Genomic DNA, 25,868 nt, shown 5'->3' on the forward strand with positions numbered 1-25,868 from the left:
TTTTTTTAAAAATTTATATAAAAAAATAATTATTTATAAGAATTTTTTTATAAATTAATAATAATAAATAATTAATCTTAAAAATTATTATATTTTATAAATATTTATTAATATTAATTAATTCTTAATAATATTAATTTTTATTAAAATAAGATAAATATATTTATTTTTAATAATATAATTATAAAACTTAAGTTTTTTTATAATTATTATACATTTATTTAATTATATAATTAAATCTTATTTATATAAAAATAATAAGATCTTATTTAAATATTTATAATATTTTTTAATAAATTATAAAAAAATAACAATATTATTAAAATATAAAAAATAATAATATTTAAGAATTTTTTATAATATATTATTTATTATTATTTAAAAAATTATAAATATATTTATTAAACTAAAATATATAATAAATTATTTATATTTATTTTAAATTATATTAAATATTATTTTCTTAATTAAGTTATTATTTATTTATATTTATTAATATTTAAATACTAAATTAATTTTTTAAAATATTTTTATTATCTTAATTATATTTAATAATTCCTAAATTCTTAATAAAAAATATTTATTTTTAATTATAATATTATTATATATATAATAATTAATATATATTTTTTATATATTATTAGATTTTTAGATAAAAATAATTTAAAAATTAATCTTAAAAATTATTTAATAAATATATTAAATTAAGTTTTAATAATTTTTTAATTTATTTTAATTATTTATTTAATTTATTTATTTAATTTATTTATTTAATTTATTTATTTAATTTATTTATTTAATTTATTTATTTATTTAATTTATTTATTTAATTTATTTATTTAATTTATTTATTTAATTTATTTATTTAATTTATTTATTTAATTTATTTATTTAATTTATTTTTTAATAAAAAATAAAAATTAAGATTAATTAATATTAATATATTAATATTAATCTTATATTTTAAAAATTATTATAAAAAAAAAAAATTTAGTAAGTTTTTATAAAAAACTTAAATATATTTTTTTAAAATTTTTTAGATATAAATATTTTTATAATAAAAAATCCTTATTTTTAATTCTTTTTTAATTTTTTTAAAAAAGATCTTTTTATAAATAAAAAAAACTTTTATTTTTATTTATAATTTATATAATATATAATAAATCTATTTTTTATTTAAGAGATTAAGAATTATTTTTTAGATATTATTATTTTTTATATTATATATTAAAAAAATATAATAAGATTAATAATTTTAATTATATAAGATTATAATTAAGATTATTTAATTAAAATAAAGATTTTAATTATAAAAAAAATTATAATTAAGAATAAGTTTATAATTAATAAGATTAAGAATCTAAATATAAATCTATTTAATTTATTCTTATAATTATATAAATAATTATATAAATTCCTAAATTAATAAGATCTTATTATTTAATAATATAATTTTTAATTTTTAAGAAAAAATATAAATTTAAGATTTTCAATTTATTTTTTTTAAAAAAAAAAAAATAAAAAAATATATATTAATCTAAAATTAATTATTATATTTATTTTTATTATATTTTTATTTATTTTAATTATTATTATAAAATATATAAAAAAATTATTTATAATATTTAATAAATCTTATATTAAATAAGATTAATCTAATTTATAATTTATTAAATAAAATAATCTTAATTTAGGATTAAATATAAGATTTAATAAATTTTTTTTTTTAAAAATAAAAATATAAAAAATCTTTTTTAAATAATTAATAAAATTTTATATTAATTATTTTAGTTTTTTAATATAACTAAAATTAAATATTTATATTTAATATAATTAATCTTATTATACTAATAATAAATATAAATTATTAATTAAATTTTATCTTAATCTTTTATTTAAGATATTATAAATTATTTTTAATTATTAAATTAATAAAATATAATTAAAAAATTTATTATATTAAGATTAATTAATTTTATTTATTAAATATATAATAAGATTAAAATAAAATAATTAATATAATTTATTAATATAATATTTATTTTAAATTTATTTAATCTTATAATTATTTTATTTTAAAAAATAACTTAGATATTTATTTTTATTTATTATTATTATAATTTTATATTAATATTTTTATAAAAATACTAAATTATAATATTTATAAGAATATTAAAATCTATTTTATTTATAATATTATATTAAATTTAGATATATTCTTAGATAATTTTTTTTATTAATATATAATATTAAAACTATTTCTTTTTTTTTTTAAAAAAATATTTTAAGAATTCTTATTAAAATTATATTTTAAAATCTATATAAATAATAATTAAAATTAAATAATTTTTATATATAATATCTTAAATTAATATCTAAGTTTTTTTAGTTTAATTTATAAATTTATTTATAATAAATCTAATTTTTAAATTATTATTTAGTTATATATTTTTATATTATTTTATATTCTTAAAAATTTATTTATAATTAATTAAGAATAATTTAGTCTTTTAGTTTTATATTTTTTTCAGAATATTTTTTAATTAATTTAATATTTTTTATTAAAGATTAATTTATATTTTATTAAAATTAATCTAAATAATTTAGATCTATAATAAATCTTATTTAAGAATTTATTATAAATCTTATTAAGAATAGAAAAAATAAATTACTAGAAATCTTATATTTATATATATATTTATTATATTAATAATTTAATAATTTTTTTATAATTTTTAATATTAATTAATATTAAATAATTAAGATAATAATAATTAAATTAAATATATTTAATTATATCTAAAAAAGATTATTTTCTTTTTATATATTTAGTATTTAAAAAGTTATAATAATCTTATTTAAGAGTAATATATTAATTCTAGAATATAATAATTATATTTAATTAAAAATAATATTAAAAATAATTATTAATAATAAGATTATTAAGATATCTAAATTACTTAGATTTAATTATTTATTATCTTAAGTTATTTTATAAGGATTTTATTTAATATAATAATTTTTATATATTTAAAAATAATATATAACTTTTTTTAAGAATATAATCTCTTTTTTTTAATTTTATATATTCTTAGTAATAGAATTTTTTAGATAGTTTAGGATAAGTCTATCTAAATATATAAATCTTTTAGGGAAATTAGAGATATCTTAGTATTTTAATCTAGAGATAATTAATTATCTCTAATTAGCTATAATAATAAGAGATTATAGATTTTAAATATATTATTATATATAATTTAGCTAAGAGTATATAATATTTCTATATATTAAGGATAAGATTAGATAAAATTAATTAATCTTAGTAGAATTAGCTAAGTAATAATAGAATTAGATAAAGTTAGAGAAAGTCCTTTTAGTATATCTAGATATATCTAGATATAAGAGATATTATCCTATTATCTTAATATTTAGCTAAGGATAGCCTTTTAAAAGAAGAGAGATATTTATAAAGAAATATAAGAATAAATAAGATAATACTATATTTAGTAAAGATAAGTTAATAGAGGATAGGAGTTTATATATTATCTATAGATAAAATAATAGAATAGAAATCCCCTAGACTAATTCTAGTAAGAATTAGTCTCTATCTAACTATAAATAATCTTTAATTCTTTATCTAAATATAGAGTCCTTATTATTTTACCTTCTATACCTAGTCTACCTACCTCCTATTATATCCTTAATTTAGCTAAAGGAATACTAAGGAATCCCTTAATCTTACTAAATAATATATACTATATATTTAATACTAGTAATTAAGTAGTCATAACCCCTTAACTCTAATACCTAAGGACCAAAGTCTAAGCTAATATACCTAGAAGCCTCTGTCTAATCAAATATTTACTAATATAATAGTAATTCTCACCTAAAAATATTCTTAGTTTGATGCTTTTTCTATATAGATAAATAAGAATCAAAGTTTATTTCATAAAAATACCTCATTCTGGCTAAAGGCTACCATTAAGGGGGCTGGACAAATTAAGATATATTTAGTAGGGTAACCAGTTTTTCTTATAGAGAGCCTGAACCCCCCCTTTTTTAACCATAAAGATTGAAGAGCAGGTAGTAACTAGTTAGTTTATTCCTTATTCTTTAAGTTCTTTTATTATTCTTCTTCTTCGAACTCAAACTCTATTATTTCTTCTATTTATTTATTCTATAACTTCTATCTTGATTCTTTATTCTGGACATCAAATACTCTACCTCTGACTATATAGTTACTATCTTATATATAGTAGTACTATATATTCCCTATAGAAGGACCTAGGAGCCTTATGATCCTAGCTCCTAAAAGTATAAAAGCATCCTAACTATGCTCAGAAATAAGCGCCCGAGAGAAGTAAGGGTTTCAAGCTTATAACCAGGTATAAATATCTCCAACTCATTATAGATATTCTATCTACTAATCTTAACTATTAAATTTATAGATATCCTTTAGACTATTTAATAGGAATTTTTGGGTAGCTAGTCTGAGTCTACTAGATTAGGTTTATGACCTCTATCTTTAAATAGTAGTATATAATATAAGTCCGTGTTGATAATAAGTAGCAGTGGTTAAATTAGGATCAATCAAGTGTAGGAAGCCTCCCGAGCGGCCAAGCCCGTAAATACTAAGTAAGATGGCTCAGACTGGACTTTGTTATTGAATTACAACGTGGCCTTTTTCAACCTGGGGGAAGTTTGTTTGGCCCGGGCGGCGATGACCTCACCTCCTAAACTCTTTCAACAACGCCCACGAAGACATCCTCCCTAACAGTCAACATGGTAAGTGATTGCGCCCTTAACCCAAACCTGTATAGGAGTGAACTGATTTAACTTATGATCTACAGACGCAGACACCACAGCAGCGACGTGCGAATGAACGATTCGCAAAGCATGAGGCCGCTAAACGAGGGAAAGGGCCTGTGATCAATAAACCTAAACAAACGGCAAAGACCTCTATCTCAGCAAGTTGGCTTGGTAAATCAACCCCGAAGACCTTTTCTATTCTGATCCTTGAGCTAAAAAGCAATATATCTCCAGTGATTCTGGCCTTTGTTGTCTGCGGTGGACTTATCTTGGAGCTCTTGAAGGTGGTACCGGAGATCTGGTCGACCGTGGCCTCAACCATCTCCCGAGTCACTGGATAGTTACAACAACTCCTTTTCCTTCACAACGAATAACAATACCCCGATAGCTAAGACTGCCAGTCTTGTCGAATCTTTATTGCCTTCAAAACGGCCTTTGACGTCGATTACTCCCCCCCTCCCGCATTTTGCCATAGCTGGCCAACAAGTGATACTCGGCCTGCGATACAAGCCTCGGCACTGTAGATGGATTGGTCTTATTACCCTACATTGGAAAGTTAGGTCCTGTATTATATCGCAATTGTCCAAATAATCTCGGATTATCTTTTGAGTAAACACGAATGAGACGATTCACTCGTCTGCTTCTTTCCTCCTCTTCTTCTTCTTCTTTATCTCCCCAGACCCATCGGCAGCCTGGCCCTTTATCCCCTTCTTCTTTTTCTTCTTTACCAGAGTGCCCTCAGCAGGTGTTCCCTCTAGCTCAATTCGCTCCGATACCCTTTGCATGCGCAAGCGCATCTGCTCCACATTTTGCATCGCTTTCCTCATCTCATCATCTTCACTCTCAGCCGGATTGGCACCCTGGCCATCATTCACATCCGATCGAAGCTGCCCGAGTCCGCTAGAGTCAACCTGTAGTAATGAGCGCTTGAGAGCTGGTCCTCCAACGGCCCCGGGGGAGTGGCCAAGGGGTGCTGATGCTTCAGATCCAAATGTTTCATCCGTGGCAACCTCCATTTTTGCGCTAGAGTGTGTCCGTCGTGTACTAACACCCCCTTTCCTGATTGATTCATCATCCAATCTTAGATTGACGATAGGGATCAAGTCAATGTCTAATGTATCATCACTGGATCCATGGGGGATATCATGATGCGGCGTGGATATGCCGGAAGATGGATCCAACGGCGCAATGTAAAAGGGATCATCCCGATAGCGCTCTCTCCGATGGACCTTTTTCCGATCCGCAATGCTTGGGTAATCCATTACCCCACCGGGACCTTTTTGGTAAGAAGTGTCAATTTGCATTTCAGCCAATCCCAGCTGTTCTTGAGGGGGCTTATACGAATGTGGAGTGGTATCGGCGACGTAGTAAAATTGTTGAACGACATGGTGTGTGGTTGTTTCGGCCAGAGAGCTCCCAAATGCCTGGAAAAGGTCTGACAGATCATTGCTGAATGCTTCATCCAGATGGAGATCGGGGGGCAACACTACCCTCTTCTGAGCACTGACTGCAACTGGGTTAAGCTCCAACCCCGCGAATAAGTTTGGAATGACGGAAGCAAGGAGGAACGGGACACCCTCTGTTTCAGAGTGCAGTGATTCAGCCCCCAGGCGAAGGACTTCCAGAAATTCAATAGCTCGCTCTTGCACGTCCAAGTCAGGATGGGCTGCTAATGCATCGAGGAAATCCAGAACCCGGGCGAGGAGAAGAGAAATTTCACTGCGCCATGCGTCTTTTGTCTCGCAGGATTGATACACCCGGATCAAAACCTTGGGGATAGCTTGCAAGAACAATTGAAGTGTGCTGGGAGGCAAGGAGAGAGTAGACGAATCAATCAACGACTGAAGGGTTCGATTGGGCGATTGGAGATAATCTGCATACTCTCCAACAACCCATGCAACAGGGCCCAAGACATCAATACCGACATTCGAAGAGGCAGGAAATAACAGCAGCCTATTATCGATAAGCAGCAGAGACTCCGCTGCCTGGGTGGCCTCCAGCCGCACCCCCTTCACGCGGACAGCAATACTGCGCATTTCGGATCCGATGCGTGACGCGACAGTGGCCCTCCAGCCAGTTCCAATGAAGCCTTCCTGGCCTCCCGTAGAGTGGTCGGGAATGGGATCGAGCGTATCTGATGGCGGAAGAAGCCTGACTAACTGAATCAAAATACCGACATACCACTCAAAATCAACCACATTAGAATAGTTACTCTGTGAGCATATATCCAGAATATGATGAATAACTTCGGATCGATAGTTGTTCGGCATGCTGGGTGTATCCATAACGTTATTTGAACCTTTGGAACCCTCAAAGTCGTCCGTATCAAGCGGGCCAGACGTTACCTCGGGATCAGGCCCATCTTCTGAAACTGCCAGTTGAAGCTGCCCAACAAGTCGATTCACAACACTTTGGAGGGAATCGCTGGTAACTAAACCAGCAACAAGCTCCAGGGCCTGGAGCCGAATAGAAACATCTAAATCGTCCAGACAGTCCAAAATCACATCTTGTTGCATGGACACCAAAATGGGATGGGTTGTCACGATACGATTCAATGCAAGGAGTGCCACATACTTGACTAGATCCCAGAAGTCAGAAATCCACTAAACTTATCAAGATATGATTGGGGCCCACTCACGATTAGGATCGGAATCCATAACAATCATTCCCCGCAGCTTTCCGATACAGAGGCCCGCAACTTCGTCTCTCTCTTCAGTATTATCTTCACCATCGAGAATGCCTCCCTGGATGATGCCATTGATACACTCGTAGAGTAGGGACATGGCCGTCGTGGTTTGAATTATATTCGTCAACGGGCGCAGGAGCTTGCGGGTCAGTCGTGGCTCTAGCGGAGTCAGAGTAGCGAACTGTACGCCCATTAGATTGAAATTGTCAATTGATCAAAGATTCACATACTAGCTTGATGATTTTGATTGCCATCCAATTATTGCCACTATCCACGAGGAGCTCAAATAATCGGGGGGCAAGAGGAAGAAAATCGTGAGGCCGCCTCCAGCCAAGCTCACACACAACATTTATCGCTGCAGTTGTCACACTGCTGTCTTCCTGTTCATCCATGAGATGGTCCTTGATCTTCGGCCACGCTAGCTTCAGGGCATCTGGATAAACTAGAGCCAATCGGTAGAGGCACACGATAGACTTTTTTCGGACAACCGGACTTGAATGGGAGAGACGAGATAAGATATCAGGAAGCAATGACATGGCAAGCGAGGGGGTAGTGATATGTGGTAGCGTAGCCAGTGGCAGTGACAGGGTGAGGATATTGGGCGACACTATGTCCTGAAGACCGGGGGGGTTAGAATACTTGACCGGCCTGGGAGAAGAAAAATTCATGCCGAACGCAGCTAGCCATAGTTAACGAACCTTTTTTAGCATGTTGGTCGCCAGCATCAAAACTTCAGTGTCTGGTCGAAAACTTTGAACAGCCCCAAGATATCCCACTCGTTTCTGTAGGTATTTCGGGGATGACATGACTTCCAGGACATGAAACGATGCCCATGACATGTCGTAACCAAACATCTCCAAGTATATCAGCTTAAGGAGTGCCGTTGCCTTCTTATCTGCCCATGTTTAGCATCTTATCTCTCATTGGTGTAGCTATCAAACGAATCCCCTACCTATGTCTTGCAATTTGATCTCTGCTTTGCATTCACGCAGACAAGCCTGAACGTACTCATCTTCTCCTCCTTTGTGGCTGCGGAGGCCCTTTATCAGGTCATAGAGCGATTTTTCAAACCTAGCATGCGCGGGTCAGTTCCGCCGTCTGGCTGGTTTGGTCATGGGCACCACCGACATCGCGTTGACCTCCTGCTCTCACGGTGAGAGGAAAGGAATCAAGAGAGGGGGAGAAAAACAAGTTCAATTGTAAAAGTCTCTCTTTATTATCATCCTCTCCTTGTTTTTGTTGGCAGGCTCTTGGGAACTGGATGAAGGTTCAAGTCAAGCGACAATTGAGGGATTGACGTGGGGGAAGGATAAGCATCACGGGACCGTGTTCCAGACTCCACGCACCGGCGGGTCTCCACATCTCTCCGGACGACCACTCTTGCCTTGCTCCATGGCGTGAATAAGAAACCAGTATTTTACGGCCTCTTAATCACCCGTTTCGAAAAGTCATGGCATCTCTTGTCGAATCCCGGGAGATCAATGGATCTGATCTGATCTCTGCTCTCCATCTCTCACAGCAAGCGCCTGCGATTCTCGGCCATGATCTCTCTAAACCCACACCGACCAGTTCATCCTCCGCAGATACGGCAGAGGAGTATAAACGGATTGAGCAACTTTTCCTCGCCTGTCTGCGAACAGGTGATGATCAATCCGCTCAGGCCTGTCTTGATCGATTGAGCCACCGGTTCGGTTCCTCCAACGAGAGGGTTATGGGGCTTCGTGGCCTCTACCAGGAGGCGACTGCTAAGGATAATTCTGCCTTGGAAAAATGCTTAAAGGAATATGAAGCTATCCTCGTGGAGAATCCGGTCAATATGGTTTGTTTCTGCTGAGCCCCACCCTACCTCAATCTATTGAATGGTTTGTGTTGACCTTTTTTAGCCTATCCTGAAGCGTCGAGTCGCCTTGCTCCGCTCGCTTCACCGGCCGACTGATGCAATCACCGCTCTCATCCAGCTGCTTGATGCTATTCCAACCGACGCGGAAGCTTGGTGCGAACTCGCCGACCTATATCAGTCCCAAGGCCTAGGTGCACAAGCCATCTTCAGCCTTGAGGAGGCTCTTCTCATCGCTCCTAATGCCTGGAATGTATGGATATATTCTCCTCCCTGGTTCTCTCTTCAGTTTGACCAACCCTCTTATGTAGATTCATGCCCGACTCGGTGAAGTGCTCTACGTCAATGCTTCCTCCCCCCGATTGTGTCCAGCTCGTTAGCAAGTCGGTCCAGCATTTCTGTCGAAGCATCGAGCTCTGTGATGATTACCTTCGCGGTTTTTACGGATTGGCTTTGGTATGTTTGTGTCTACGGTCGTACTTATGACTACGATAACCCCCCTCCTTTCCCTCTTTATTCCCTATCAATTGATTGCCAATTCCCCCATCTGACCAAATCCCGACCAGGCCTCATCTCGCATGCTAGAACCCGACTTTGTGAATGTCGTAGCGCTTCCGAAGAAAACCGTTGACCAGCTGCAACGCTTTTCTCTTGCACGACTCCAAGAACTTGTCCAGTCCCGGTCGGTAGATGATCAACATTGGGCATCTAGCCGCAGCGAACTTATCGCTGCTAAAGCCCTATTGAATCGCCTTCAGTCAACCCAATAAATTCTTTAGGTACAGTGTTAAGACTTTTTTTGGTTTGGATATACCCTCTTGTTATTATTTTTGCTATCTCCCTCTGGAAATTTAATTGTGTTCTTTTTCTTTTTCTGTTTTGTATTTGTTGTCACACAACAATGCCCCCGTGGAGAGGTTGTATACTCGGAGCGTACAGGTGTATTTTGTAGTGTATAATATGCATGAAATCGTATTATTCTTTATTCTATGCCTTCCATGTACCTTTCCATATATCTTCCATGCCTTACGGGACAAGACAATCCTATGGTTCCAAAGTTCCAAGGTTCAAGTGTTTCAAATACTGTTCAACATGTATCTTTTTATACTCAAATATGTCCTGTACTACCCTCTCGTCATATTCTCCCCTGATGATCTTTAGATCCACATCTGCAGACTCGCTATGACCGGGACTCCCCATTGCATTTAGAAGGCTTGATGGGGTGTCTGATAGTAGAAAGATTTCCAGGTGGGTCATGATTGGGCATTTTCGGGCAGCGCTTTTACATTCAAGGATGCAGGCAAGACCCTACTAACTCTTCATTAGTTACAGAGCCCAACCATGTATTGCCAGCCCAATAACAAGTCTCATTAGGCCGTCATATTTCCCCCAATCAGTTTGGAGTCCAAAGGGAAATTGGGGGATGGTTTTTTTGTTTATATTTATATTTATATTTATTTTACTTGATTTTTATTTGATTGAATTTTCGCATTAGAGTCATATATAGACTTGATTTTAATCTGGCGCAAGGACTTTTCTTTTAATGCGCCCAATCTTGTAAACCCAAAACCACTTCAAAATTACCATTACTGCTTCCACGTAGGCTTTGGAGGGGTTTTATTGGTTTTGTGATGGTTTTTTAGAAGGGGAATTTGGGATAATGTTGATACTCAATACTAAGACTATTTGACATAACATTCCTGGACTTCATTGATTATTTCTTCACCTTTTCTATTCTTTCCTTATATCTACACTCCCACATATACGCACGCACACACAACTTTCACCCCCTCTAAACTTAACCCCCCCCCCTAACCTTGATCCCTTTCAAGTCCTTCTCTTTTTTCCTTTTTCCTCTTTTCTATATATACTATACACCCCCCTTCGATCCCGCTTCCAAGAGGCTCAAGTCTCTATGACGTATGTTTTGAATTCCTCCCTTTTCTCTCCTTTTTATTACTGCCCTTATATCCCCCCCCCCCCCCCCTCTCTCCCCCAATTCTTCCCCTTCAACATCCCACCTTGCCTTGGAATTCCCCTCTTTTCTTCCTGTTTGGCAAAGGAATGAATTTCATATTCATATATATATAATTCCACTACCTACCCAATATTATGTTTTAATCACCTGCCCATTGCTTCAGAAACTGACCCCATATCTCCTCAATCTAGGGTCAGCATCTCGGTTGGCCCCGCTGATCCGCACGACTCGGATTTCTCTCAGTCGGAGGACGAGGACTCCTCGGGTGTACAAGTCTCCCTCCCCTCCGACGGGAGTCATGAATATACAGATTATGATGAGTGGGCGCATCTGCCATATCCGGATGAATTGAAACCATCTGATTCAGCCTCTCGACCAAGGACCTCGAACCGTAACCGTAACCGTTCCCTCCACGGTTCGCGCTCGGCTTCGGGCCGTCGTCAACCATCGCGCCACCAAATGATTCCTGATCGCGATCGCGATCGCGACTATGGCTCTCGGGCCCGTCGCCAGCACTCGCCAGAGTCGCCCGGTAGTGCGGATTCCGAAGAGTTTGCCGCCCACTACTCTCGCAACCCTCATGAGCGGCGATGGGCTGCACCACCGCCCCAGGGTTACCCACAAAGTGTTTCCTCCGGCCCTTCATTCAACAACCATCAATACCCCCCGGGCCATGGTCAATTCCCCCACCAAAACCCTCCTCAGCCCTTGTCTGATCAACTAATTCGACTTGGCCATGGGAACCCAAACGGCCAGCCCTACGGCTCTGCGGCCTACCCTTATGGGCCGCCGCATGGTGCTACCCCCATGCACCCTTACTTTCCGGACCCAGCACATGGAAGGCATCCCCAACAGCCGCATCAACCCCGCATGGACCCTCACACCCATCAACAATTACCAGCTCATATGGGAGCCCATGGCATCCCCTCCCCCTTCGCCGGGGCCCCCCCATTTCACCACGACCTCATGCCCTATCACCCGTCTAATGGCTACTACAATAACTTCCGGGACCCTTATGCCATGTACCCGGGTATGATGCCTCCGTCCTACTTCCCGTACCAACAGGTGCCGTCTCCGATCCAGCCGGAACCTAAACCATCTCCTGCTGCTACCCCAGCCCCCGCTGCTCCTGCTCCTGCTCCTGCTCCTGCTCCCGTGGATGAGGCAGCGAAAGAAGCGGCAGCCCAGGAGGCAGCTAAGGATGCAGCCAAGGACGAGGCTATTGCGCGACTAGAGAAGTTGATTCTGGATGATCGCACCGAACGTGAACAAAGGGAAGCGGATCGTAAAAAAAAAATCGCGGACGAGGAGGCAGAAAGAGTTGCACTCGAAAAGCAGCTCGCTCATGACCGGGCCATCGCAGAAGTGGCGGCAGCAGGAGCGGCAGCACTAGCACGCGCGGACGCCGAGCAGCGAGCAGCCACCGAGGCGGCCAAAGCGAAGGAAGAGGCAGAGAAAGCCGCTGCGGAGGCTGCGGTGAAAGCCAAGGAGGACTCGGCGCAAGCGGCGCAAGAAGCAGCTACCAAGGCATTGGAAGCCGTGGAAGCAGCGAAAGCGGCAGAGCAAGCGGCAGCCGCCAAGGCGAAAGAAGAAGAAGAAAACAAAAACAAAGTACCCCCACCAGAGAAGAAGAAACCTATCAAGTTCAAGGATGCCGTGGGGAGGAAATTTAGCTTCCCCTTTGAGCTGTGCAGCACCTGGCGGGTATGAAACTCTTTGACTCCAACCTTGGCTCTCTCCCTTTTCTTCCAGTGTCATGATCGCTAACCGATTGTTTTCTTTTCTTCTTCTTCTAGGGAATGGAAGACCTGATTAAACAGGCATTTCTTCACATTGAGGTTATAGGGCCTCATGTAGCCGAGGGGCACTACGATCTAGTAGGACCCAATGGTGATATCATTCTCCCCCAGGTCTGGGAGACAGTGGTTGAGCCAGATTGGACGATTACTATGCACATGTGGCCAATTCCCGAAAAGCCCAAGGAACCTGATCCTCCGGCTGCCGATCCACCGCCGGCTGAACCACCCAAGGCCGGGGAAAAGAAGAAAGAAGGTATGTATAGCATTGAAATTCCTCTAAGGCTTCATCTTTTCCCACCTCGTAACCGTTGCTTGTGCCAACAAAAGAAATTTTTCGCTGACCGACCACTCTATAGGAACCAAGAAGGCGCCGCGCAGGCCCGGTGACCCCCCTGCATTTGCAACATGGATGATGGGTCGGCGTCCTCCTCAGAGAGGCAAAAAGGCCCCCAAGGTAGAGAAGAAAGATGAACCGGCAGCCTAGTGATCGGAGTGAAGTCCACACCGAACGAGGATATGGTCTTGAATCATCACCCAGCCCATCATCTCTCCTCTTCTTCTGATACCCCCACGCACTTATTTATTTTCGCGTGGAAATTCGAAACCCCACTCCCACCCCTTCCCCTCCTGCTCAAGGTCTAGGTCCTGGCCTCCCCTTCACAGAGGATCCTTGAAAGAATATATGAGAAGAAGAACAACTGTTGAGAATAGGCACCATGCCACGGGCCGAACTCTGGTAATGCGGCACTAGCCTCAATGTTTCTATATTCACAGATAGATATTCCGGCTAGGAGCTGAAGGGGTCATCGGGAAGGAGGGGAGGTTTCTCATCCATGGCAAGCGCAGTATCATCCTCTATGGACGAGCTAAGCCAACTTTCACCTTGGCCAAGAAGGCAGGATTTTTTGTCGACTAGCCACCGAACAAGTTATTAAAAATTAATGCTAAATTTGTGAATACATGTATAGTTTCGCTTTTCTGAGCAAAACGGGTTTCTAAACTACATGTGGGGTTGTTTAGCGTATTGTGTCTATTTACTCATACAGTGCAGCTTGTGTTTCTGTTCTTCGTTTTATTTTTGATTTACTGCTTGACGAATGTATGTGGTATAACGGAAGCCAAATGTCCTTTTCATACGAAACGTTCGTGTTTCAAACTTTTCGCCGCCTTATTGTATATATTTGAGCCTGCAATATGTAGGAGTGTAATGATATTGGACATAAGGCGTAGGACACATGAGCTGTTTCTGTATGTCAAGGTTGTTGACTCACACTTCTGCAGCTCTAGTTGGCTTTGTTATACAAGTTTGAACCCCAATGTCGTGGCGGTATTTGAGAAGGAGTTTAATACAGAAACAGGTCATCTGGATCCTAAGACAGGGCTTTTTTTTAGGAGTTCAATGTTTATTAAGAACTTCAAGCCACAGCCCTAGAGTCTGAACTGTCTTCCTAGCTATTCTCCTGACTATGATAATTAAGAAAGTTTATTAATATCCAATAAACCCCGACCTGTCTTAGGATCCAGATGACCTGTTTCTGTATTCAACTCTGAGAATCATCGGCGTGGTCCATGTACACGCGGCCCAATATTCAAGCCAAGTGAGTTGTCCAAGGTGCGTTGATTGGACCAAGTGCATACCAGAAAGATAAAAAAGGCCAAAGGTACTGATTTAGGCAACAGGCTAGGGAAACGAGCCTCACATTCTGTAGAGCCGCAACATTTGCTTCAAATGAGGTTCCGTCAAGGTCTACGACGCTCATCTTCAGAGGCCAAACGGCTTTCTTCAATTTTTGGGAGGGGCCAGGGGGTTATTGGGGTTTTAATTTCTCAAATCTAGGCGGCACACAAGGTACCTGACAAGACAAGACGAAAAGGGCATCTAGCTAGACCAGCCGATCAATCTACACACACCTAACTCACTGAGGAAGGAGTGGTTTCCACTCAATCTTTTCATCCGTAGGGTCACCAAGAAGATCGGGAGAACTTATGCCGCCTGTCTTCGCAGGGAATAACCGACTTTGATCGGAATTAACCGGGGACGAGATGGCGTGGGATTGTTCGTCAGACCTCGGGGTGTGTAATGATGACTGAGAGGCGAGTGAGATAGGCTTTCGAGGGACAACCGGGCGCACTTTATCCGCATCTATGGGCGTGGTGGAACTCTGTTCGTTCAAGGTTCTCCCACGTCGTGGAGGCGGTGCAGGTGCAGGCTTCCTGTCGATGGTACTCTTTCTTGTCAATCCCGAGGTTGGCACCCAGTCAGGTTCGGAGTCTATGGAGAAGGGATTGGATCTGCGTTGGAAGTTTGCAACAAGTCCCTCCCCGGGCGGTTGGATTGTGGCCTTTCCCGGTGCACCTGTTCGCCAGAATCAGTACAGATAATTTTTTTTCTTTTTTTTTTAAAAAAAAAGCCAGAAAGAAAGACCGAAATAAAAAGAAAAAGAAAATACTGGGCCACGTTACCGTTGTCCAACCACCACCTGCTTCGATCAGAACTCGCAGGTGGTAAGCCAGGTGCAATAGGTCCCTGCGGGGGACTATCATCCTCATCCAAATCCAGAAGATGAATAGAATCAGAGAGAGCATCTCGCTGTTTTTCTTCATAAAGCATACGCCGCAAGTCATCTTTGAGTCCATGATCAACTACGTCGATTACTCCATCAAAGGTGGCCCACACGGGGCGATGATCCGACACAAGGAGATTAGCCACTTGATACTGGGTCTGACGCAGATTAGATCCTCTCCACAGCACTCGATCACACCATGCAGGGATACGGGCCTTGTCGCTATAGAAGGATTTATTAGCATACCCTTGAGAGGCAGACGGGGAATCTTACGAGGTGTCATAGTTCTCAGTCCCAATATCATATTTGTACGTCGGGGCAAATCCAATGGGCCCCTCCGAATAGAATTGAAAGGCTCTCCCGGCAGTCATTTGGAGATTTAACTACTTTATTCGTTAGCAGAGGTGTCAGGAACTCCAGGAATTTTGTCCAACAGAGGGTATTAACGGTACCTGATCGTTTTCATAAAGTCTCTGGTAATCACGCTGCGCCAGAAGATCCCTCACGATCTGATTTCCTAGCCCAATACGGTAATTGAAATCCCCAAGCCAGATTACCGTATCATGGTCTGCAATCGTTCGGCTTTTTTGGAATCTTAAGCCTCGGTCAATTGTTTCGTAGTCTCGGTTTCGCTCGTCGTAGTTCGCAAAACCGGCAGCCAAATGGGCCGTCACCAAACATATACTGGTATTGGAGAAGTCGAATCGAATCGCACAGCCACCTTTATTACCGGCAATCCCCGAAAGTCCCGTCTGTTATATTGTTAGTTCAGTGATTCTATTGTGAATACTAACCAGGGCAAGGGGCGCGAGGACTTGCTTTTTTAACAGCACCTTCGACATTCTTGATGTCTTTTAGAGAATCCGATTTGACAAAGATCATCAACGCGGCGCCCACAAGTTGACCAGTTCTTAACAGCACATATTTACCAGTGCCCTTTGCCTTTGTGTGTCTGTTTAAACAATCCTGAACGGCTCTTTGCCAAACCTTGCGGGTGCTCGGATCAGTTGACATGATCTGCTGAGGACTGAGGGCAACAATCTCTTGAAATGCAACGGCAAAGAAAATCGGATCTTCATTCGATTGATCTGCTTCAGGGAAAAGCCAAGGCGTAAGATCGGTTCCTGGGCCTTCGTCACGACCGTTCACGTTAAATGTGCCCACCCAAAGACGGACGTGTTTCTTGGAAGAGTATTCAGAAGCACGACGATTGAGTTCTTCAGTAACCAAATCGTTCATAGGATCAAAGAGATGAACTGGCTTTTGATTGGCTAATCGACCCAGTAGAAGGTCAATTGTCCTCTGTCTAGCCTTGTCAGTAAAGTTATTGACATAAAGCCGAGTGGCACTTTTTCGGGCATCAGCCAGGGCGCCAGCAAGCGACATTTTGCCATGGCGAGTGAAGGACGACTTCAGGGCCCCGGTACCAGCATAAATTTTAGAGAGTGCATCGCCATTGTCAGCCCAGAGGGTCGAGTGACGCATTTGCATATCTGAGCCAAATCTTCCATCCTGGTGTCCTAGAAATGATTCTAATGCCATTGAGCTGATAATTGTCTGGACTAAGTTCGTGCGATCCAGACAGTCCAGGCAATTGGTTCGGAAAACCCCCTCCTGCTGTAAAATGACCGAGGAGGCGCTGGAAACGTCATCTCTTTCGGAAAGTGATGTAGGAGGGCGCGTGGAATCTTCGGACAGAAAATAGGCAAAGCCATCCAGAGAACCAGCCAACTCATACTTGATTTCATTGCTCGCTTCATAACCAGCTGGACCACGGGTTTCAGCCAAAAAGTCGTATTCAGTCAGCCGTAGAAGGCTATGGTGTCCAGGGTCTTCCTTTTTTCTCAGGGAACTACGGTCAACGTGTTGGCGATACTTCTTTGACAGCTCCGCTTCTCCAGATCTGAGTTCGCTTAAAAGATTCACCACATGAGTGGCTCCATACTCTAGTTCAAGGGTTTCAAAATGCTGATTGAAGGCATGTTGTGTTGCCTCACTTGAACGTGTTATCTCGATTTTCTGCTGTCCCGGAATCAAACCCGGTGTTTGCTCCCAGAATATTGGCACCGAGCCTCGAAGCTGGACATACGAGAAGGTAATGCCTGGCGAGACCCAGAGTATCAACTCCGTCTCGACAAAGTTGGCCACGTTGCCATCATCATCAATCCCTCGCGAGTTAAATCTCGTGCCTGCACGCCGGGAGGACTGTCGTGAAACAATGGTTAGAAGGGATGGAAAATTTGTCCGCACCTTGGGCAAAATCGAGACCGTGGCAGGAATCTTCAGAGTACCGGCGTATCCCCGGATGACACATGTCAACAATTGAGAGGAATCCAACTTGGCCTTATCTGCAGGTGGCAAGTGACTCCGAAACAGGAGAAGTGGATTGATCATGTATGAATTCCAAAGCATATCTTCATCCAGAGAATCAATATCAAATGCTGCCGATTTATCCGAGCTAGTTCTTGGGTTAGAGAACTATATAAAAAACATTATCACCCTGGGTCTAGAGTCTAGACTTACCGATCTTGCAAACGATCCGTGAGGTTGAAGTCGAGACTGTAGTAAAAACTGCCATCCCCGAGAAGCTTTTTGAGGGCCAGAAAAGGGTGATCTGTCACTACATCCCGGCCATCTTGGCCGGTCCGTTCCTCAGCGGCAAATTGGGTCCCGGATTCATAGTCAAGACCATATTCATACTCCGAACGGTTGAGGCAGTCTATGTATTGTCAGATGTGATCGAGAAAGCGTCGAGATTCAGGGTTTTCAGAATACGCACAGAAATCTACAGAATCAATCCTAGACACGACTTCCCCAGGTCTTACAGTAGCAGCTTGAGATGACGTGGTAACCACACAGACAAACAGGTCTTCGTTTAGCGTCACCAAGCCCAGAGTACCATGGCCAGCACCCAAAGGCCGATAGGCCCCGAGATCTGCGGATGCGACGTCCAAAAATTCCACCTGGCATCGTGGAGTCGACACGGATCTGGCATCCGTCGCACTATAATGGAAGATCAAGACATGATCAGACGTCACCAGTGCGATTGTCCGCTGAGGCTGATCTCGGCAGAGAACCCGCAGATTAAACATAGCCCAGAAGACAAATGAGAATTAAATCTCAAAATACAGGGATCTCCAGCCTGTGTTTCCAAGTACAGAGAAATCTTTGGGGCGTTTTTCTTTCTTTTTTTTTTGGCCGACCCTTTTCCATGCGTGAAGAAAGATATTGTCTTGAAGTGAGGTGATAAGATATATGGAGCCCCGGATTGGATGCCAATCTTCCTGGAATTGATTTTTCTTGACAAGTTAATTTCTGTTATTGTTTGACAACAATTCCCAATGTCTGTTTCTTCCTACCCTTTCTTCCTTTATCTCTCCGGATGGGACAAAGGTAGGGGAGGTAAGAGGAATGTCGAATGGTGTAAGAAGCAGTAGTAGTAATTAAGTTGGGGGGTTTAGTTATGGGGGATCTTATCAGCTGGCTGAGTCAGCGTTATCTTTTTCGATCCCGCAAACTTTTTTTCGTTTCATTTCTCTCTCTCACTATCCTCGACTATCTGACTGTCTAGATTTCCGTGCTTTCTGTTTTCTTCTGTTCTTTAGCGACCAAGTTCAACTACCCTTCGCAAAGATCATACCTGACTTCCATATTTCACCATGGGACTCGCTGCCCCTCGAAAGTATGCGTGTTGCCCCTTCCATATGTTCTTTGCGCAACTTAGTTTAACCAATTCGCAGGAAAACCAAAATTTCCAATGATCCCAATAACACACAATGGGCCCGAGCCACAACGGGCTTCGGCCATCGAATCATGAGCTCTCAAGGCTGGACCCCAGGTGGTCGCCTCGGAGCTCGGGATGCCGCGCATGCCGATCTGTTGACCGCCGCTAGCCACTCCCATATCAAAGTGACGATTAAAGATGATACTTTGGGACTGGGCGCCCGTGTTGGGCGGGGAGACGAACCTACCGGATTAGATGCCTTCAAAGGATTACTTGGTCGATTAAATGGCAAGTCCGATGGCGAACTGAAGCAGGAACAGCGCAAGAGAGACGATGTGAAACTGGCCCGATATGTCGCCCTGAAGTTCCAGGAAGTTCGCTTTGTCCGCGGTGGACTTTTGGTTCAGGAGAAGGTCGAAGCCCTACCTACTTCGAAGCCCCAAGAGAACCAGAAGGACCAACAATCAAACGGAAATGATCAACTATCCAACGACGAGGACGCTTCATCTAGCGACTCATCAACCGCGGCCCGAAAATCCTCCAAGTCCAAATCCAAGTCCAAATCCAAATCCAAGTCCAAGTCCAAGTCCAAATCTTCGAAGAAGTCTCGCTCAAGCACCACCGATGATGATGATGATAATGATGATGATGATGAAGATTCTTCCTCCAAGTCCGAATCCAAGAAGAGAAAGAAATCCAAGAAGAGAAAGGCGGATACAGATGAGAACACGCCCACAGAACAGACCGATAAGTCACCTCAGGAACAGTCACAGGCTCCTGAGACTATCCCAGAAACGACAACAGTTACAAGGGAGCGGCGACCAATGGCTCGGCAGGCATTCCGAAGCCGACATATTGCACAGAAAAAAAGAGCGCTTATGGATGATAAATCTCTCAATGAGGTAAGCTTTACCCCGATCACAATTCCTTAATGGCATCTGTTTATTATGCGTCAGTGCTGATTCAAGGTAGATTTTCATGGTGAAAGCAAAAGCGTAATATTTTGATTGAAGAGAGAGAGAAAAGTATCCTGCATATTAGAGCACATAGGAACCGGCGTTTCGGGGTTGCAACAACATTGTTTTAAGTCTATATTTTTTTTTTCAAACTAGAAAACCAAATCTTTTTGCTATTTTGACCCACTCTGAAATCTTTATACTACATAAGTTATCAGTTTCAATGTAACCAACCAGTTGACCTGTCCAACTGTATTTTGAAGCCACTACTAACATACAAGTAGTACTATGTACTTACCCCGTATCGGACGATCCACGAGTAGATTACCTAATCCATCTATCAACGTCATCCGCCCTGAGGCCCTGATTCACCCACGCGGGGAGCTTTAATCCTCTTTTTCTTCCTTCATACCGATTCTCACAATGAACGGGGACATTTCGTCGGGCCGTAGATCTCACCCCCCGGGGCAGACTACAAATCGTGGAAGGAAACGGTATGCCTCGATTCGATCGTTTCGACAAACTCCACTGACGACTTGACTAGAATTCACTGGGCCCCATTGAATATCGGCCTTGAACGACGCTTGCAGACCTTTGTCGTCTTATGTCACACCCTCACAATTGCCATATTTGTCACTAGCTTTTTCTTTACCTGCGCTATCCCTCTATTTTGGCCTCTTCTTCTGCCTTATCTGGTCTATATTTCATTGTTCTCAACGGCACCCACGTCCGGGGATTTGAAAGGGCGAAGTTCATTCTTACGATCACTTCCTATTTGGTCAATTTATGCATCTTATTTCCCCGCTCGTCTTCACCGAGAAGAGACTCTACCTCCGACCAAGAAGTACATCTTTGGATACCACCCACACGGAATCATTTCGCATGGCGCCTTCGCTGCCTTTGGGACCGAGGCCCTGGGGTTCTCGAAGCTGTTCCCCGGCATCACCAACACCCTATTGACCCTGGACTCGAATTTCAGAATTCCCTTCTATCGAGAGTATGCGCTTGCAATGGGGCTAGCCAGTGTGTCTCGCGAATCATGTGAGAATATTCTGACTAAAGGTGGTGCGGATAACGAAGGAATGGGGAGGGCCATCACTATTGTCATTGGTGGGGCCAGGGAATCTCTCAATGCGCAGCCTCATAGTTTACGCTTGGTGTTGAAAGGCCGTAAAGGCTTCGTCAAGCTTGCCATTCGCACGGGAGCCGATTTGGTACCCGTTCTAGCATTCGGGGAAAACGACCTATACGAACAAGTGCACTCGGATCAGCATCCACTGATTCACAAACTCCAGATGCTGATAAAGCGTACCATGGGGTTCACAATCCCGCTATTCCATGCGCGGGGGGTGTTCAACTACGACGTTGGTTTGATGCCCTACCGACGGCCGCTGAACATCGTGGTTGGACGGCCGATTCCCGTGATGCAGCAGCAGAATCGTGATAAAATTGACGACACATACATCGACCAACTTCATTCCAAATACGTCCAAGAATTGCAGCGATTATGGGACGAGTGGAAAGATGTTTATGCCAAAGACAGAGTAGGCGAACTAGAAGTCACTGCGTGATTGCGACTTAAGACGAATGCGTGATCCCCAAAATGGAGGATATCTATTATTTTCAATATGGCGTGTATCTTACATATGTACGGTTGTACCGTTTCTTTCCTCCCCCTACTTCCATTCGTCATATCTTTGGTTTACCATAGAACCCCATATCAACCATCATGCGAGGTACATACATATCAGCAAAATTGTCCTCAGGCAGATCTTAGATCTTATTATGTACGGTATAATGACCACTTCAAACACGCTCTTTGCAGAAGAGATGGAGACGGAAAGAGACGGGAGTAAAGAGAAGGAAATATCCAATATAAATATGGTGGCGCTACCTACTAGGGTGAGATGGCATATGCCAATCCTAGAACACAAATTACAACATAACCACAAAATAATGAACAAAAAAGACAAGTTGTACAGATGAAGGGGGTATCAGATCAACAGGAAGCATCAGGTGAGAGAGAAAAAAAAAAAAAAAGGAAAAGGAAAAGAAGAGAAGAAAAAAAAAAGAAAAGTCGAAAATCAGTCCCAAAAAAGCACAAGAATAAGACGTATCATCCATCACTCAATGATCTTAGCTTGGAGGGAGAATTGGGGGTTATGTTTGATGGAGCTTGGCCTGCAGGATTCAAGCCTGGCACTTCAGCCGACACAGATACTCGGCGACTATCCCCAGATGCTCTCTTGATATGCCCCAAGGGGCTTTTCTCAAACTGGCCACTTTCAACTCGGCCCTGAATCATTTCATCCAGCATTCTGGATACCTCATCCATGTTTTTCCTTCGGTCATCATCCTTTTCACCTCTGCCAGGAAGGATGGGGCCCGGGGGACTGGCGAGCTTATCGATCGTACCATTAGTCCCCGATGGGCTATTTCCGCCAGAGGCAGTCGAGTCCTCTTCTTTGCTTTTCAATTCCGGCGACTGTCCGTCGTTTGTCACAGCAGCTAGGTCACGGTGTCGGGCGGCAGACCGAAGGGCTGCCAGCATTCGATCCTTGTCGTCAAGTTGAATGCGCAGCTCGTTGATTTCCATGTCTCTTTCGCGAAGCAGGGACATCAGGTCCGGATGCTCCACAATAGTCGAGTTGGTAGACTTGACTCCGACTGACATCCGTGAATGACTAGAGCGTCGCGCTTGCAACAGCCGGCGCTCCAGTGTAGAGATATATCGATTTTTGTCACCCAAGTCAGCCTGCAACGCAGTGACTTGTCGTTGCAGACTTGCTTTTCCATCACCAAATTCGCCCATGTCATCCTCATCATCATTCCCGAATGATCCACCTGGAAATGGCATGACCCCCGAAGGGTCATTGCTATTGATTGACATAAAAGACATTGGTCTAATAGATGAATGACCAGCACCCAATGTGGACTGACTGGCTGATGATCGCAGTGAACGGGTTCCACCATCCGTAGCGGACATTCGTGATAGCCGGCCGAATGCAGAAGAGAGACTGTTGTGGTTGTTGACCCCGGTGGACTTGGAGCTCAGAATCAATCGGTTGAGATGTTCAATCCGCTCCTTCAAAGCCGTCCGGGCCAACTGCATCTCCAAAACCTGCTCTTCGTGACGCGCTTGGGCCTCCTTTTCAAACTGTTGCTCATCCCACTTCATCTCCTTCTCCGCCTGGGCTTTGGCTTGGGAATCGAGCTGACCACGGAGAGCTTGAATTTCCACACGATATCGCTCAAGCAGGACTCGACTGCCAGAGTCGGCCCCTCCGGCACCAAAGGCCTCCTCTGCCTTCTGTGCATGACTGACGATATTGTTCTTCGCTCGAGCGGCAAATTTCAACGTGTTGAGAGTTTCTCCCGAATGGGCATTCACGCCGGAGACCAATTGGATCGTACAGAGGATGCTCACGAGGGAATTTCCCGATAAGGCTGGTTGAAGTAGTCGTGTCAACTTGCTATCTCGGTAGGGCAGATGCCGACCCTCCTTGTCCGTTGGATTTCCTTGCTTATCCTTGGCATCAGAAAGTTTGGAAATGATATTGCCGAGGGTGAGCAAGCTCTTGTTAATATGGGCTCCCTCAGTTCGGCGTTCTTTGTCATCCGCAGCTCGCTCGGAACCAGCAAGATCAATTAAGCTTAAAGTCGACACCCGAACGCCACCCGGGGCAATACCGGAGCGTTTATCCTGCGAATTGCTCGTTGGCACTCGCTCGCGACTTTCAACAACGATCTGAACGACCGCATGACTTCGAGAACTCCGTGCGTTGAACTGAGTACTGCTCGTTCTTCTCGCATGATCTCCCCTGGCGATTACTCGAAGAAGCTGCGTCGGGCTCTGCACGATTTCCTCCTTGAGTGGGGTTGCATATACTCCCCGTTTGCTGTCTTCCCGAAGTTTGATCTCTTCCTGAGGCGCAGCCGGACCAGTGGTGGTTGAGGCGGATAAAAGGTCATGGATCTTCTCATTATAGATCTCCAGATAGCTGACTCGAAGGAGGAATTCTCGATGGGGGGTTTCTCGGATAAAGGAAAAAATGTCGGTGATGGCGAGCGGGATCACACCCGGGGAGGTAGCAGTACCTTGCATGGAGAAAGTTTTGCCGGTTCCTGTCATACCATAGGCAAACACCGTTCCATGGTATCCCTCCATGACCCTCCGGACAAGGCGTTTGGCCCCCGAATCATACACTTTGGCATTGTTTTCGTGAGCTGCGAATACGTTATCTGTCCCACTGTCAGCCCGTGCGCGAAAAGAAAGGAAAGGCTAATATGGAGAGAATCTGTCCACAAACCATAATAATAATCCCCTCCATCTTTCCCTCGATGTGATATTAAACTCTGACGTCCATCCACCACCCACTCTCCATGGTTTCTTGGGGTCTCACCCCCCTGATTAATATCCGGACGAACGCGCACACTGACAATGACGTTCCCCTTGATCTCCTTGGGCTTGGTAGATTTTGAATCATCGGCATCTTCAAATGTTGTCGCACTAGTCGAACAGGAGGAACCTTGCGCCGATGAGCTTCTGCTATGGCCCGGAGACCCGTCTGGATCCCGCGCAACCGCCATGATGGAGTTTCCATCCCCACTTCCATTCAAAAGTGACGGGGTCTTAGAGCTTCGATAGCTACTGGTGGTTCCTGTGCTCAGTCGCGAGCTTCGTTTAGGCTTGGCACCCCCTACCGGGTTTGCGGTGATGCCTGACATGGAAGATGCGGTGGAGGGACGACTTCCCCCGGCCTTGGGTGGTTGTGGAAATGAGGCGATGCTGATAGTCCGGCGTAACGTTTTATCTGGGCTGCCGGGGGCTCGGCCGCTAGAGGCGGATCGAATGGTGCTGAGGTTTGAGGTGGAATTAGAAGTCGATAGCGGGGATCGGGCCGAGGAGGGTTTGGGGCTAGATGGAGTTCGCAATTTGGAAAGTTGTTGATATGGTGAAGCTGATCGTGGTGTTTCCCCAGCGGCCGGGGTGCTCTTCCTCGGTTTAGGATTGGGCAGAGGGGGCAATGCCACGGTTGGGGGGTTGGCGGCTGGCCGTGACAGTTGAGGCAAAGCTGATGTGGAAGCCATATTTCTCTTTTTTCTTTTTTCTCCCCTCTACAGTCGGTTTGGTCCTTGGGATAACAAAGATTCCACCGCCATGCGGAGTGTTGGATTGGGGGTCGTGGACGGAGGGGGTTCAAGGTTGGAAAATCCACTTGGAGATTACTAACTATCGCGTTTCAGCCGATTCATTCAGCACCAGAATAGCCCATGATCACGATGAAGAAAATAGAAAATGGATTGACCGAAAATAAGGCAGTCCAATTTTTTGGAATTTTTCTGTATATGAGAGAGATTGGGAGGGGTTAAAAGAGTCTCGGGTACTTACAGATTCAAACAAGCATATGTTGTGATCGCAACGGACGCGTTAAAAGTTCAGCGCCACTGCCGCAGTATGGATCGAGGGGGAGAAGATAATAGAATCAAAAGTGTAGAAAAGAGGGAATGAGAA

General features: G+C 42.1%; 7 protein-coding genes across 7 annotated transcripts; 4 read left to right on the top strand and 3 right to left on the bottom strand.

Annotated features, from left to right (window-relative positions):
* Positions 1–5,438: 5,438 nt before the first annotated feature.
* N7466_009959 (putative AP-3 complex subunit delta) lies at positions 5,439–8,889 on the bottom strand (the record flags this gene model as incomplete). Its single annotated transcript, XM_057169348.1, has 6 exons — positions 5,439–7,387; positions 7,448–7,676; positions 7,726–8,109; positions 8,194–8,390; positions 8,448–8,535; positions 8,842–8,889. 6 exons carry the CDS (start codon positions 8,887–8,889, stop codon positions 5,439–5,441), a joined length of 2,895 nt encoding a protein of 964 aa, XP_057016739.1.
* Positions 8,890–8,945: 56 nt separating this feature from the next.
* On the top strand, positions 8,946–10,102 carry N7466_009960 (uncharacterized protein; the record flags this gene model as incomplete). The annotated part of the gene is made up of 4 exons (XM_057169349.1): positions 8,946–9,314; positions 9,379–9,585; positions 9,705–9,788; positions 9,899–10,102. The coding sequence occupies 4 exons, from the start codon at positions 8,946–8,948 to the stop codon at positions 10,100–10,102; spliced, it is 864 nt and encodes a 287-aa protein (XP_057016740.1).
* Positions 10,103–11,247: 1,145 nt separating this feature from the next.
* Positions 11,248–13,593, top strand: N7466_009961 (uncharacterized protein; the record flags this gene model as incomplete). The annotated part of the gene is made up of 4 exons (XM_057169350.1): positions 11,248–11,252; positions 11,502–13,014; positions 13,107–13,362; positions 13,466–13,593. The coding sequence occupies 4 exons, from the start codon at positions 11,248–11,250 to the stop codon at positions 13,591–13,593; spliced, it is 1,902 nt and encodes a 633-aa protein (XP_057016741.1).
* A 1,432-nt stretch (positions 13,594–15,025) lies between these two features.
* Positions 15,026–18,765, bottom strand: N7466_009962 (SacI domain and endonuclease/exonuclease/phosphatase family protein; the record flags this gene model as incomplete). Its single annotated transcript, XM_057169351.1, has 8 exons — positions 15,026–15,465; positions 15,573–15,895; positions 15,947–16,056; positions 16,126–16,357; positions 16,404–16,425; positions 16,468–18,131; positions 18,197–18,392; positions 18,453–18,765. The coding sequence occupies 8 exons, from the start codon at positions 18,763–18,765 to the stop codon at positions 15,026–15,028; spliced, it is 3,300 nt and encodes a 1,099-aa protein (XP_057016742.1).
* A 567-nt stretch (positions 18,766–19,332) lies between these two features.
* Positions 19,333–20,329, top strand: pxr1 (telomerase inhibitor/ribosome biogenesis protein PXR1; the record flags this gene model as incomplete). The annotated part of the gene is made up of 2 exons (XM_057169352.1): positions 19,333–19,355; positions 19,414–20,329. 2 exons carry the CDS (start codon positions 19,333–19,335, stop codon positions 20,327–20,329), a joined length of 939 nt encoding a protein of 312 aa, XP_057016743.1.
* Positions 20,330–20,776: 447 nt separating this feature from the next.
* N7466_009964 (uncharacterized protein) lies at positions 20,777–21,924 on the top strand (the record flags this gene model as incomplete). Its single annotated transcript, XM_057169353.1, has 2 exons — positions 20,777–20,847; positions 20,898–21,924. 2 exons carry the CDS (start codon positions 20,777–20,779, stop codon positions 21,922–21,924), a joined length of 1,098 nt encoding a protein of 365 aa, XP_057016744.1.
* A 545-nt stretch (positions 21,925–22,469) lies between these two features.
* N7466_009965 (putative kinesin family protein (KipA)) lies at positions 22,470–25,444 on the bottom strand (the record flags this gene model as incomplete). Its single annotated transcript, XM_057169354.1, has 2 exons — positions 22,470–24,580; positions 24,664–25,444. The coding sequence occupies 2 exons, from the start codon at positions 25,442–25,444 to the stop codon at positions 22,470–22,472; spliced, it is 2,892 nt and encodes a 963-aa protein (XP_057016745.1).
* Between the last annotated feature and the right edge of the window lie 424 nt (positions 25,445–25,868).

The sequence above is a fragment of the Penicillium verhagenii genome (genome assembly GCF_028828195.1).
Source record: "Penicillium verhagenii strain IBT 33310 chromosome Unknown utg000010l_segment0_segment0, whole genome shotgun sequence".
In the NCBI taxonomy this organism is placed as follows: Eukaryota; Fungi; Ascomycota; class Eurotiomycetes; order Eurotiales; family Aspergillaceae; genus Penicillium; species Penicillium verhagenii.